This window comes from Echinops telfairi, unplaced genomic scaffold, assembly GCF_000313985.2.
Source record: "Echinops telfairi isolate 266 unplaced genomic scaffold, ASM31398v2 ScPeMD7_23;HRSCAF=83, whole genome shotgun sequence".
Taxonomy (NCBI): domain Eukaryota; kingdom Metazoa; phylum Chordata; class Mammalia; order Afrosoricida; family Tenrecidae; genus Echinops; species Echinops telfairi.
Window position 1 is genome coordinate 46,676,315 of NW_022103920.1, and position 14,010 is coordinate 46,690,324.

The 14,010-nt window shown below is 37.9% G+C and overlaps 1 protein-coding gene across 9 annotated transcripts in view; it reads left to right on the plus strand.

Moving 5' to 3' along the window:
- The window catches only part of CD36 (CD36 molecule), a 100,521-nt gene that overhangs the window by 59,344 nt on the left and 27,167 nt on the right, over window positions 1–14,010 (plus strand). For all 9 annotated transcript variants that reach the window (XM_045288675.1, XM_045288677.1, XM_045288676.1 and 6 more), the window contains one exon: window positions 8,840–9,000. In XM_045288675.1, coding sequence (XP_045144610.1) covers window positions 8,840–9,000 — 161 coding nt within the window. The remainder of the gene's footprint in view (window positions 1–8,839; window positions 9,001–14,010) is intronic.

Below are 14,010 nucleotides of genomic sequence, written 5' to 3' on the forward strand. Positions count from 1 at the left end.
ACACACACACATACCCACATTTCATGTACTATATATACACATTATAAATATATATTATAAACATTTTATTGAAATATCTTATATAATACAATATATTCATTCACATATACTTCTGTTGTTGGATCCCATCAAGTGGAGTTATACAGTCATCAATGCTATCAGCTCCCACTTCCCCCTCCACCCCCTTTTCTGTATCCTCAGGGAACTCTTACTCCTGTTACTGTCTCTGAGGAATTACCTATCTTGACTTTTGTGTACTGAACAATCTTAAGTATTCAAATAAACATATGCAAACCTAACAATTAATGATGTAAAATAAATAGTGAGGGATGAAATATTAAAGAATGAGCGGTTATTTATGTGATTTCTCAGTGCCATACCAACCCTGGATTTTTTGTTTGCTCCATGCGGCCATTCTGTGAAGACAGCCCAATTACCTTGCACATGGATTTTGGGTCTCCACTGCATACATGCCCCTTCACATCGAGTTGGTTGTATGTTTTTGAACTTCTGATGCCTCTTCACATCAACACCTCATGAACACTGGTTTTCTTCTTCCATTTGAGCTTCATTACTGCCCTGCTAGATGGTCGCTTGTTTAATTACAAGCCTTTAAGACCTCAGATATTATATATTTTGATAGCCCAGCACCATCTGCTTTCTTCACATATATTAATTCAATGAATTATCACCAACATTTATGAGTACGAGAACTATCAATTGACTCATTTTGTAAGCACAAGGAAGTAAGTCAGCTTGCCAATTCACCTAAACCAAAGACAAAATCACTGCCAGGAGTCAATGCTGACTCACAGTGACCATCTAGGGGTTTCCAAGACCGTAACTGTTTAAAGGAGTAGAAAGCCCAGCCTTTCTCCTGAGGAGCTGATGGTGGTTCTCAACCATGAGGATCTCAGCCCAACTTGTAACCACTGCACCCCCTGGCTTCCCTGCCAATTCACCTGGCTGGTAGGAAAACGAGCCCATTTCAGAAGTAAGGCCATCCAAAGGCAGGTGGAGGATTGTACTTCTCCAATAGAAAGAGTTGGAAACCGAAAAGAGTAAAGACAGAGAAACTAGAAAACCGTATGGGGCACATGAGCACGTACAATGCAGATGGAAGACCTGCTCATTAAACGATCTTTGTGCAATCTGAAAATTCTATAGCAAGATGTAATGCTGACTAATATAGTGTAGTGACTCAAGAAATCAAGCATCATACAGTGAGCAATGTGAGAGGCGGTGCAATGACAGTTTGCCAAGAAGAACTACAGAAGGAGTTAAAACAAATACAGAAATGGATTATAAAATGCACAGTTATTTTATCAAGATAAATGTTTGCTTTACAGGATTGAAAGGCAAAGACGTTTTATAAGTAGTTTGATAAGAACACTAATTCGTGTTTCAAAGGTCAGGGTTCAAATAGATGTGATCCTTGCTCCAGAGGTTGACGGAAAACCGGATGGTAGATTCCTTTCTAGAGGGTTTAAAAGTAGGGAGCAAAGGGCAGGAGGATGAGAGGAAGACAAAAGCATGGGCCAGAAAGGGAATGGTTTTGTAGGAAAAAACTAAAAACCAAAGAGTAATTTCTTAGATGTTAAAAAGAGACCAGCACTCAAAGGGATAAGAGAATGAAATGTTCTCAATCAGATGCAGGTTTTTTTAATTACAGTCAGAAACCCGTGGCACTTCTTAGTTCTGGAAAAGGACACTAAAACTATCATTTGGAGGGGTCTAAAATAGACCAGGTATTTTATTTCTCACAGAATGGTTGATGGCAGCCCAGAAAGTGTATTGCTAACACACTCATTTTGCTGTTTATTGTCAAAAGTCATATCCTATGGCAAAATCTTTCTTAACAGAATTCTTACCTAAAAGATTTGTGTAGAGATCGAAGGTTTATGATAACGTGTTAGGTAGACTACAAATTGAAGAGTGTCACTCATTCATAAAAATTCTGATAAAGGTCAACGTTCTGCTATAATTAAAAAGTATAATTTATTATGTTATATTGTTGGAATTACTTCAATAAAAATGTTTAGTGAATAATAGGCAATTTTAAACAATTTTTAGTTGTATATTCCTAGGACTTTAACTATTAATACCAAAAAGGAAATAATAATTTCTTTCCTTTCCATTAATATATCATATATTATTATACATTATGTATGATTAGTATACACCATTCTATATAATATATACATTATATTATAATATATTCCCTATATTATATTATACCAACTTCTCTTCATATTCTAACAAATCAATTGTACAGTTGAAATTTATAAGAAATGTTTTCAGATAAGAATAAAACTAAATTGAAATCATAATTTTATTCAAATCACTAGACTTTCAAATTGATAAGCTGACATTTAGTAATATGCTTAGCCTATTTCTAGACATGATGAGATAATTTGTATTTTTGTAGTATGTAAAAATCTTTTAAAAATGTCAAAATGTTATTTATTAAAGGTGGTAGAATGTGCTTATATCGAATGACATAAGATGAAATCATGAAGAATTCTAAACAAATTAAAATAATAGTATAAAATTTGATTAAGTTATCCTATTAGCTGCAGCAATAATCTCAGTTTAAAACATGTTTCTAGTAGTAGCTCAGTCACATTCACAATTTTCTTTTTCCATCTCTTTTTAGCATCAGTGTAGTTAATCTTTCACCTAATAAATTTAAATCCTTCATTTTAAGTTTTTTCCCAGATTCTTGAAGTCTAAGTTCCTGGATGGCAGACACATAATAAAGCTTACTGGTCCAAATTGTTTTATTAATTTCTATTCTGGTTTTTAATTGAAGATTTGATAATCTGGCACAAAAAGCAGTAGCCTGCCTCTCAGAACAACTATTGCTAATGTACAAGTACATTCTCTCTCTTTCTCATTGTCACCAAGAACGTGGCAAAACTGTTCCGTTTAGAACAAATTAAAAGCAAATTGTGCTGAGGGGAAGGAAAAGAGTAGAGGGAGTTTTCAGGACATTGTCAGAAGCCTATGTTCCCATGTTTTAAGGAAGACTTATTTTACTGGGAAGACAAGAAATATAAAAATGACTAGAGAGCAGAAAAATATGTCACAGAGCACAGTAAGAGTATGGTTTTGACAGTAAATTCTGTGAATCAAACAGAATTCTGGGGAGGAAAGGCACTAGAATTCTCTCTTTAAAGAATTTAATATTTGCATCAGAATAGTGTGTAACATTTGCTGCGTGTTCTAAGTGTTCACATTCATCAATCTCATAACAACCTATGAGATTAAATATAATCTCATAACAACCTATGAGATTAAATATATTGATTAAACTATATAAAATTACTAACATTCAACACTTTTTGACTTTCCAAAAAGCTAGTTTTTTAACTGAAGTCTTAGCTCCTACCTAATGCTATTACTTTTTACATTGGTACAGTTGAGGAAGCCAAGGCAGAATGAAATCAAGTAATCATTCCAGGTACAAATGGTTATCAAATAACAGAATTGGACCTCTGGCTTTCTTGTTAATCATTTCACCTTGTGCTTTCAGGGAAGGAGACTCTTTACTTGGTTAGGAAGCAAGTAGATTCAGGGGACCTCACAAACTAAAATGTGCTGCACACAATTCTGTCCCTTACAATTTATAATGTCCTTGAGAAATGGCAAAATATGGTGCTCACATTTACACTAATGTTTCCAATCATGTAGATAAATAGTGTTTTCATGCAGCAATAATAAGCAAGCGAGTACATGATTATATAGAAGCAAATTTGTGTATTATACCAAAAAATCTACTTTCAAGTTAAACTCACTGCCATTGAGTCAATGCAGGCCCATGGTGAACGTTTGTGGGTTTCTGAGACTATAACTGTGTATGGGAATAGAAAGCTCAGTCTCTCTCCCACAACGTTGCTGATGGTTTCAAACTGCCAACCATGTAGATCTCAGCTAATTTGTAACCAGCACACCATCAAGTTAACATAGATTTAAAATGTTTAAGGTCGATGGTTTCAAATCCAACTGGAAGTTTTGAGACTCTCGCCGCTGCCAGGGTTGTGTAGTCCGGACCAGATACTGTGTATACACATCAGACACGTGGCATGATCATAAGTTATATTACTTTCTCTCTGTGTACATTGATCAGATTTAGACTTCAAATTTAGTGAAAGTTTTAGAAAACAGGCAAGATTGTCCAAATCTGATTTAAAATCAAGAAAATTGGCAAAGAACATGAAAACTCTTTCACTTTTTATAATTGGACTCACTTGTGATGTATTAGTCATGGCATGACGGGGTCGACAGGACATTTTTTCGTCCGTATAATGGTGATACCAGTCCCTGCAGAACCACGGCGGGTCAGTCGACTCTGGCTCACAGCCGCCCCACAGACGAGAGCAGGACCGACCCTGGCACGTCAGAGGCTGTGAAGCTTTCCAGGAGGAGCCGCATCTTTCTCCAGCACAGTGGTATTTGCTCAGCCAAACTGCATTCCTCATTTGTTTACAACATGTTTCTGTCTGACCCTGAGCAAATCATGACACCATCGAAGCACTGCGAGACCGGATGCAAAAGACCTTCCTTTTCCATACCAGCTAATCAGTCATCAGGTAACATGAAATATGACTTCATGTCCTCTAAGATCCATGTTGACCTCTGAGAAACAAAAATGGGATGGAATGGGCCTGAATCTTACCGTGGATAAATTTCACTTTGATATATTAATTTCAATATTTTTATGTTTCCACATAAGATAATAACTACATATCTATAAGGAAGTCCAATTAATAAAGCTATTATTCAAATTTATGCACCAAACACTAAAGCCAGGAATAAAATAAGTGAAGAATTCTACCAACTTCTTCAATCTAAATTTAGTGAAATATACAATCAAAATGCATTAATAATTATTATTGGTTGGGATTCAAAAGCTGGAAACAAAGAAGAAGGATCACTAGTTGGGGGGGATGCCTATATAAGGAAACTAAACTGGAGATCACGTGATATAATTGTGCAAGATCACCAATGTCTTCATTGCAGAGAATTTTTTTTGGACAACATCAAAGGTGACTGTCTACATGGACCTCACCACATGGCATATCCGTGAATCAAATAGAGTTCATCTCTGAGAGGTCATGGAGAAGCGCCACATGTTCGTTCAGAGCAAAGCCAGGGGCAGACTGCTGAGCAGGTCTTCAGGTGCTCAGCTTAGAGCTCAACAAAATTAAAACCAGTCTAGGAGATCCAAGATTTGACCTTGATTATAATCCACTAGGTGGAGAGAACATTTCAAGGACAGGTCAGACACCTTGAACACTAATGACAGCACATCTGATTTAGGATTACATGAAGAACATACTACATCAAGAAATTAGAAGATCATTAAAAAAAGACAAGCAGCCTGGAGTTAGAAAGTTCAAAAGGTAAAAGGACTGAGGAAAAACTCAAGCTTCCAGGAAATAGAGAAGGGTTTCATTTTATGAGCAAATTACTGAATAATGCAGGAAACCTCAAAAGCTGATGGACGGAATACGTGGGACCCTGGAACCAAAAGTATTTGTCTGTGTCCATCATTTCAAAGGCTATCGTGTGAACAAAGCTGCTTGTACTGAAGAGAGCTGGACTGAAAGCATTAGGGAAAAAAGTATCCAGGAAGTGATAAAACGAGAGTTGAACTATTTCAATGAAGACATGCAGTACTGGAAGTACTCATTAGTACTTAGTAGCCAAGAAGTTTGGACTATAGCTACCTGGAAAACTGACTGGAAGAGATCCATATTTGGGCCTATTCCAAAGAAAGTTTGCACAACAAAATTCAATAATCATTGTTAAATAAAATTAATATAACTTGAAGATAATTAAAAAAAGCCTCGGCCATACATTGGCCAAGCGCTGCCAGAAATACAAGCTGAAGTCACAAGAGGACGTGGCCCTGAAGAGAGGACTTCTGCATCAGATGGACCGTGGCTGAAAGTATAACAGAAATATGTTTAGTTGGGTTTCATTGACTCTGCAAAGGTATTTGACTGTGGGTCATAATAAACTACGGATAACATTTTGAAGACTGGGAATTCTAGAAGACTTAGTTAGATCCTCTGGAACTGGCACGTAGACTAAGAAACAACCATTCAGACAGAAAAAGGAAATAATGCATGTTTTCATGTAAGGCAAGAGGTGGATAAGGGCGTGTCCTTTCAACATACTTATACAATCTCATCAAATCATCTGAGAATCTGGCCTATATGAAAAGGGACATGACATCCGGATTCAGGCTGTTGATCAACAATCTTCTACAGTCAGGGAATACAACTTTGCTTTCTGAAAACATGAATGAGTTGAAGGAAACATTTGCTGATGAAAATCAAAGACCACACATTGTAGCATGGGCTGCAAGTCAATGTAAAAAAGGCCGAAATTCTCATAACTGGGTCAGTAGGCATGATGAACAGAGACAATATTATGGTTGTCAGGGATTTACTACTTAGATCCATATCAATGTTCATGGATGCAGCAGTCAAGAAATCAAAGCTATACTACTGCCTTGAACAAAGCCCAAAGCCATGATATTTCCAAGTAACTCATATGCTTGTGAAATCTGGAGAGTGACAGATGAATTGGTGTGTTTGAATCATAGTTTGGGCGATGAACAAGGAATGGCCCAGAGCTGATCAAAGAGCAAACAAAGTTGTCTCAGAAGGGGGACAGCTGGAATGGTCCTTAGAAGGGAGGCTGGGAGGGTTTGACTTGCACACTCTAGCGCTGTCATCAGGAGGAACCAGTCCTTGAGCACAACATCATAGTTGGTAAAGGTCAGAGAAAAGCCTTCAAAAAGATGCATTGATATAGTTGCTACAGCAATGGGTTCAAACATCGCAATTGTGAAAATGTGTGTTTTCCATTCTTAAAGGATTAGTTAACACCGTTTTGAGCTTCAACTCTTATAATAAAAAGCTGCCTAGGTGATATTTTACCTCGAGAAAATGGCTTCTGAAGATGTCATTGAGATCCTTTTCATAAGAGCTCTTTTAAAGAATGGGCCCCAGAGAGGCACCTTACCTGATAAGGAATAGAAAGAAATGTACCGCACGGAGACTGTGCGGAAGCACCTTCTGCAGTGTTCCCTTCTTTAGATAATCAATCATTACACTTCTCAGCTTCAGCAGCCTCATAACAAGAGAAGTCTATCTTACACTGAGAAAATAACCATAATATCTTAATTATTTAAGTGGAATTCTGCCTTAATATTTGACTTATTAATGTGGAAATAAGCATTTTGAGCGCAAATAGAAATTTTAATGACAATTGTTTGTCAGAAAGAAATAGAGATTTGTCATCACTTTAACGACTTCAGTGTACCAGGTGTAAATGAGTTGCGATAGCACAACGTGTCGTTATTGCACTAAACTTGGCACGGAGTTCTTCTAGAAGGAAGTTCCTTCCATTCTGCATTAAGCAGTAGACAAAATATTCTGAAGCTATAAGACGTAATTTGACCTTTGCCAACACAATGCAGCAGGTAAAAAATGGTGTCCAGAAAGAAAAAAAATCAGTATTATTATATTGTGAAAGTAGACTAGTCTCAGGTCATGATTCTGCTACTATTTTCTGGGGTTCCCCTTGGACCAGCCACTTGGTTTCCCAGAGACCATACTAAGAAGTGTGATAAGATCCAGTGTGTTCTCTTGCCCCTTCATTCTGTGAATTGGTGCTTCCAGGTGATGGACACAGTTAGAGTGTTTGTGCAACCATGGGTCTCTTTGGGTCAACTTCCGTGAATGGGTGTTCTTCCTCTTCCCTCTCATGTGCTAAGACCTGTTGGAGTGCTCCATTTGGGCATTCTTCCCAAGGTCCTTCATTGGAAATTCTGCCTGGGAGCAAATCACCTTTGTTTGCACGAGTTACTGCAGTGCCATCGTCTGCTACTTCCGATAATTAACTAGAGGAAAGAAACTGAGAAATCTTGTAAGGTCATGCTTTCATATTTGGATAAGGACATTGACCCTGAAGGATTTAGGGCTTTCACCATGCTTCACAGCTCCTAAAACTAAGAACTGGCTTTCTCATCTCCAGTTTTCTTACTCTGCCATTGATCTGTATTTATTTTTATTCCGTCTTCAGTGCAAGGATCATCTGTGATTTTGGATGGGTTCTACAAAGGGATCATTGAACAATGTTGCCTGTGTTACCTTTAGTTTGTTTTTTCTTAAACCTAAAAACCCCTGGTGACAGTATTAAGATGTAATTTTTTAAAACCCAGGTACTATTGATTATCTGCAGGTGAATTGAGAGCTATAGGAACCATAGTCTTCAAAAAGTTTATTGGAAGTTCTCAACATTTTCTTTTTCATGGAGCAGAATCTCCATGTTTAGTTTATAAATGTAAACCAACATCCCTAAATCGGCCAACCTTAGAAGAAGAGGGGACTAAGCTCTCAAGTGCACTGCTTTTTCTCTCTGTTTCTCTGTTTCATCAGTTCAACTCGCTGAGGAACGGAGGAGAAGGTAATGTTCAACCAAATAAGAACTTTTTGGAACAACTTTAATAGAATTTACTTTTTAAATGCTTTTACCAACTGTTGCAATAGTGCCATCATGTCACTCTAAAGGTTGCCGTTTGTTTGCCTTACAATCGACAGGCCCCTCTGCAGAACTACACACCGATTCTCTTTGTAATAGATTAACTAGGTGCATTGCTACAATAACTTGTTGAAAACACTTCTGTCACAAGGATGTGGCAAGGTTTCAAGGTACTTGAGCTCAGTCCTTTTGTGTTGGTTAACCAAAAGTTTCCACCGACTCATAGAAATGCCTATATTTATTACAAATAAACAATCCAAACATACCTAATTTTTTATAGGAAGTCGTCCTTGAAGAAGGTACAATTGCTTACCAAAATTGGGTGAAAACAGGCACTGACGTCTACAGACAGTTTTGGATTTTTGATGTGCAAAACCCACAGGAAGTTACAGTTAACAGCAGCAATATTAAGGTTAAGCAAAAAGGTCCTTACACATACAGGTGAGTCTAAATGACACTCTTTTCTTGACCATGTGTATTTCTGCAAATGCTTTCATTTGCTAATTGCCATTTCATTGCCTTGTACTTATAATTATATTGTCCATACTATGCATTAGATAATTGGAAGATGTATCTTATATTGAATAAAGTAATAACATTTGACATATGAATCTATTTATATATGAACAAAACTAAAAAGATATTTCATTTATCCAAATATTCATTATCAATGGGTACTGTCTATAAAAAGAATATGAAAAATAAATTAAAAAGAAAGGAATATGGATAGTATTTAAAATTTAGCAGCATCAAATAACTGTACTACATATAAAAAATAACACTTTGTGTCCCTCTTGGCATGCACTGCTGCCTCCCTATGACAGTGCTAAAGACAGCTTGGTCTTCAATGTTACATAAGAAAATGTACCTTGGTAAATATTTATATATTTTCAATTATTCATGGTGTTGTGTTTCTTAAGGTATTGGCAGTACCTATGTGAATGATTTGGTGCAACAGAACATCACAGCTATAATCTGTCCCTCCACCATTGTAGGATTCACGATAGACAGCGTACAGTTTAAAACAGCTTATATTTAAAAATCATACACTGAGACAAGTGAGTAAGTGGAAGAAAAGAGAACAGACGTTCTAGTTTAGGACTCATCATGTGTTGTTTGTTTACAATGAGTTTCTATATTTCCCTTTTTAAGGACATCATGAGATAGGGAAATTGTCCTGTTGACCTAGCACTCTCGTAGGACAAACTACTTTCGTACACAAGATTGGAGGTGGCTAATATAATTTCTATTCTTAGAGCCTTTATACTTCCCTTTCTAAGGGACAAATAGTGTGGAGAGGAGTATGGATATACTGATTTCCTTTAAAAGGCAATTAAAGGTGGGTAGGTTGAGAAAAAGAGTTGAACTTAGGGCTAACGTTCATAACTTTCAGATTTTGTTAGGTTAGTTTTTGTTAGATTAATTTACATCCTCCTTAGTAACAATTGTTAAAGGGATTTCTAATCCTGCAAAGATTCTGTCTCATGATGTAACCAAAATGTAGCCTTTATCCTGACACCAGCTCGTTTAAACAAAGGGAAAACAGACAACTGGTTACCTTTTCGAAGAAAGGTTAAGAAGCTGAGCATCTTCCATGTAGTGAGTTTAAAGTACATCCCCATTAATTAAACCCTGAATTCAATTGAATTAGGGAATTATGTATGATTTCCCTCAGAACCCAAACAGAATCGGAGCCTGATTCTTGAGCACAACTGTGAGTTCGATGAACCTTTGATTGACAAAGTAGGAATTTGAGTCAAAGCATGAAATTGTCTTAGTTAAAATTCCCAGACTACTTCATCTCTATGAAGCGTTTACTTCAGAATATTCTCAAAGCGTTAAATTGCTTTGTTTGCACAGTAACAAAATCAAAGCAATCTTAGACAAAATCTAGGGCAAATTCCTTCCCTGATCCTATGTAACCCTTTCCCAAACCTCTATTTAATACTTTTCTGTTAAAAAAAAAAAAAAGTAATTATGTTCTCTTTTTAAAACCTGCACTCTACACAGAGGTCACGGAACCCCGGCGGATAGCGTGTTATGCTGGGCTGCTAACTGCCAGGCTCGCCCTTCGAAGCCCACAGATGCTCCCCAGGAGAAAGATGAGGCTCCTACTGTCAGGAAGGGTTGCCGTCTCAGACACCTAGAGAGGCAGTTCTCCCTTCCGCTAGGAGTCAGAATCAGTCCTTGGCAGGGAGATTGTTTTGGTTTTTAAAAGAGGCCCGTTTTAAAGTTTTTCTCTTGGTGATGGCCATCTACCGGCATCGTGTCCTAAGTGCAATTTTAGTAAGCTTTCAAATTTGAAACCATTGTTTTACTATTGTTTAAAGCACCAACATTTATAAATGTTCTTGGAAATTAAAGTACCCTGGATTGAAATGCTAATGACCTTTAATATTTAAAAATTCAGTTATTTTAGAACAAGTGCCCCCCCCACCCCCCCAGCAATTCATTTAGTGAAATTAGTGCTGTTTCGGGGAAATTTTTATGTTTTTTGTATTTCTCTAGGATTCCAGAGAGAAAAAATACCTTAACTATAATAAAAATAAAATATCTCTCTAACTGAAATGGAATTCTTAACTTTTTAATTTAAGAATGGGAACCATTCATTAAACATTTATTTATTTACACTGAGTGGGAATCCACTCCTTGACAGTGAGATCTTTTTCAGTATGTAGCAGATATATTTGAGATAGAAAACTCTCATAACTTTTACACTGCAGACACTTATACCTTTATTTTAAAAAGAAAACCACTGCCTCAAGTCGATGCCCCCTCCTGGTGACCCTGCAGGATAGAGTCAAACTGGCCCCTGGGAGTGCAGAAATGGTCACTCCTCACAGCCACCACTCTCAGCCATTGATCTTGCAGATAGGAGCCTAGCGCATCGCCACCAGGCAACCAGGGCTCCTGTAAGGCAGGAAAGGAGGGCCAAATGCCATTTGAGTAATATGCCGGTGAGTAAACTGTAGGATTTCTTTTTTCAATTTAGTCCTATATTCCAGTTTTTATACCTACTTATCAATTCACTTCATGCTTTAGACATTGAAATACTTGATAGTTCAGTGGTGTGTAATGTAGTCTTGATGATTATTCTTGCCAGTTGATTTCCTTAGAATCAGACTTTGCAGATTCCTCCACTATGATTGGTACCTTGCAGCATAGAGGTGTTAGACCCACTTAGCAAATTGAGAAAAAAGTGGATCTGAAATTCTGAAAATAAAAGTTATATTCTACTAAGTAGCTTTCACTCTCACCAATATCCTTGAAAAGCTGAGCAAGCCAGTGCTTCACAGACTGTGTAATATTTATGTGTTCTTTCTAAATAAATTGTGCTCTTTAATATTTTTCTCCATCACTGCTTTGCTCCCCTTGCTGCTCTATTGCACACACTTAGTGATTCACTCAAGTGTGGTGGGGTCAGATCAGGCACAATTCCCTCACTGTTTCTGCAGTGTCCCCTAAAAATACCAAAAATAGACTTTGGGGCCAGGAGGTAGCACCCCATCAGACTCAACCAAAAAACATGCATAAAGGTTAACAAACAGACCTGGGACTATTTATAGGCTTTTCATTTTTGTTGTTATTTTATTTTGTTCTTGTTGTTTTGTGTTTTTGTTTTCTTTTGTTCTTGTGCTTATTATTGATTTTGCATGTCTATCTAGATAACATAGGTGGAATAAACAACCCTGAGGAGAAAAGGAAGACACAGGAGAGAAAGAGGTGGGGGAAAGGTGGGGGGATGCCAACAAACCCAGGGACAAGGGAACAACAAGTGATATAAAATCATTGGTAAAGAGGGCGTAGGATGCCTGGTGGGGCTTGATCAAATGCTATTTAGCTGAGAAGAGCTACTGAAACCTGAATAAAGGTCAATCATGATAGTGGGACAAGAGGAAATTAAAAGGAAATATAGGGAAAAACTAAGAGGCAAAAGACATTTATAGAGGTCTAAATACAGGCATGTACATTGTAAATATATTTATATATAAATATAGGGAAATAGATCTATGTTCATATATTTATATCTTAAGTGTTAAGCTAGCAAACAGGCATTGGGTCTATACTCAATTATTCCCTCAATGCAAGAACACTTTGTTCTAATAACCCGGCAGTTGGTGATGCTCATCTTCCCAACATGAGCAGTGAAGACAAAATGATTGCATAAGCTAATGTGGTGAAGAAAGCTGATGATGCCCAGCTATCAAATGATATAGCCACTGGTACCTTAAAGGTTTGAAGGTAAACAAGTGGCCATCTAGCTGAGAAGCAACAAAGCCCACATGGAAGCAGCACACCAGCCTGTGTGATCATGAGGTGTCAATGGGATCAGGCATCAGGCATCTAAAGACCCAGAACTAAAAATCATATCGAGGTGAATGAGGGGGAAGGCAGAATGGAGACCCAAAGCCCATCTGTAGAAAATTGGACACCCCCTCACAGAAGGGTCACAAGGAAGAGATGAACCAGTCAGGGTGCAGTATAGCACCAATGAGACATACAACTTTCCTCTAGTCATTTAATGCTTCCTCCCCACCACTATCAATTCTACTTTACAAATCGGGCTAGACCATAACATGTATACTGGAACAGATAAGAGCTCACAACACAGGGAATCCAGGAGAGATAAACCCCTCAGGACCAATAATAAGGGTAGTAATACTAGGAGGGGAAAGGGAAGTTGGGGGGAGAATGGGGGAACCAATCACAGTGATCTACATATAACCCCCTTTCAGGGGGATGGACAACAAAAAAGTGGGTGAAGAGAGACATCAGTCAGTGTAAGACATGAAAAAAATAATAATTTATAAATGATCAAGGATTCATGAGGGAGGGAGGAGGCTGAGGGGAGACAAATGAGCTGATACCAAGGGCTCAAGTAGAAAGAAAATGTATTGAAAAAGATGATGGCAATATATGTGGCAATATATGTACAAATGTGCTTGACACAATAGATGGATGCATGAATTGTGATAAGAGCTATAAGAGCCACCACATGGAAGAAGCACACCAGCCTGTCTGACCACGAGGTGTAGAAGGGGCCAGTTATCAGACATCAAAGAACAAAAAAATCATATCAGTGGGTGCCCATTTTCCTGATACGCTCACTGAAGATAAACGTGTGCATCAGCAAATGTGGTGAAGAAAGCTGATGGTGCCCAGCTATCAAAGGATATAGCGTCTGGGGTCTCAAAGGCTTGAAGATAAAAAAGCGGCCATCTAGCTCAGAAGCAACAAAGTCCACATGGAAGAAGCACACCAGCCTGTGCGACCATGAGCTGTCGAAAGGCTCATGTCGAAGGGCTCAGGTATCACGCATCAAAGAGCAAAAAAATCATATGATTGTAAATGAGGGTGAGTGCAGAGTGGAGACTCAAAGCCCATTGGTAGGCAACTGGACACCCCCTTACTGAAGGGTTGTGGGAGAAGATGAGCCAGTCAGGGTGCAGG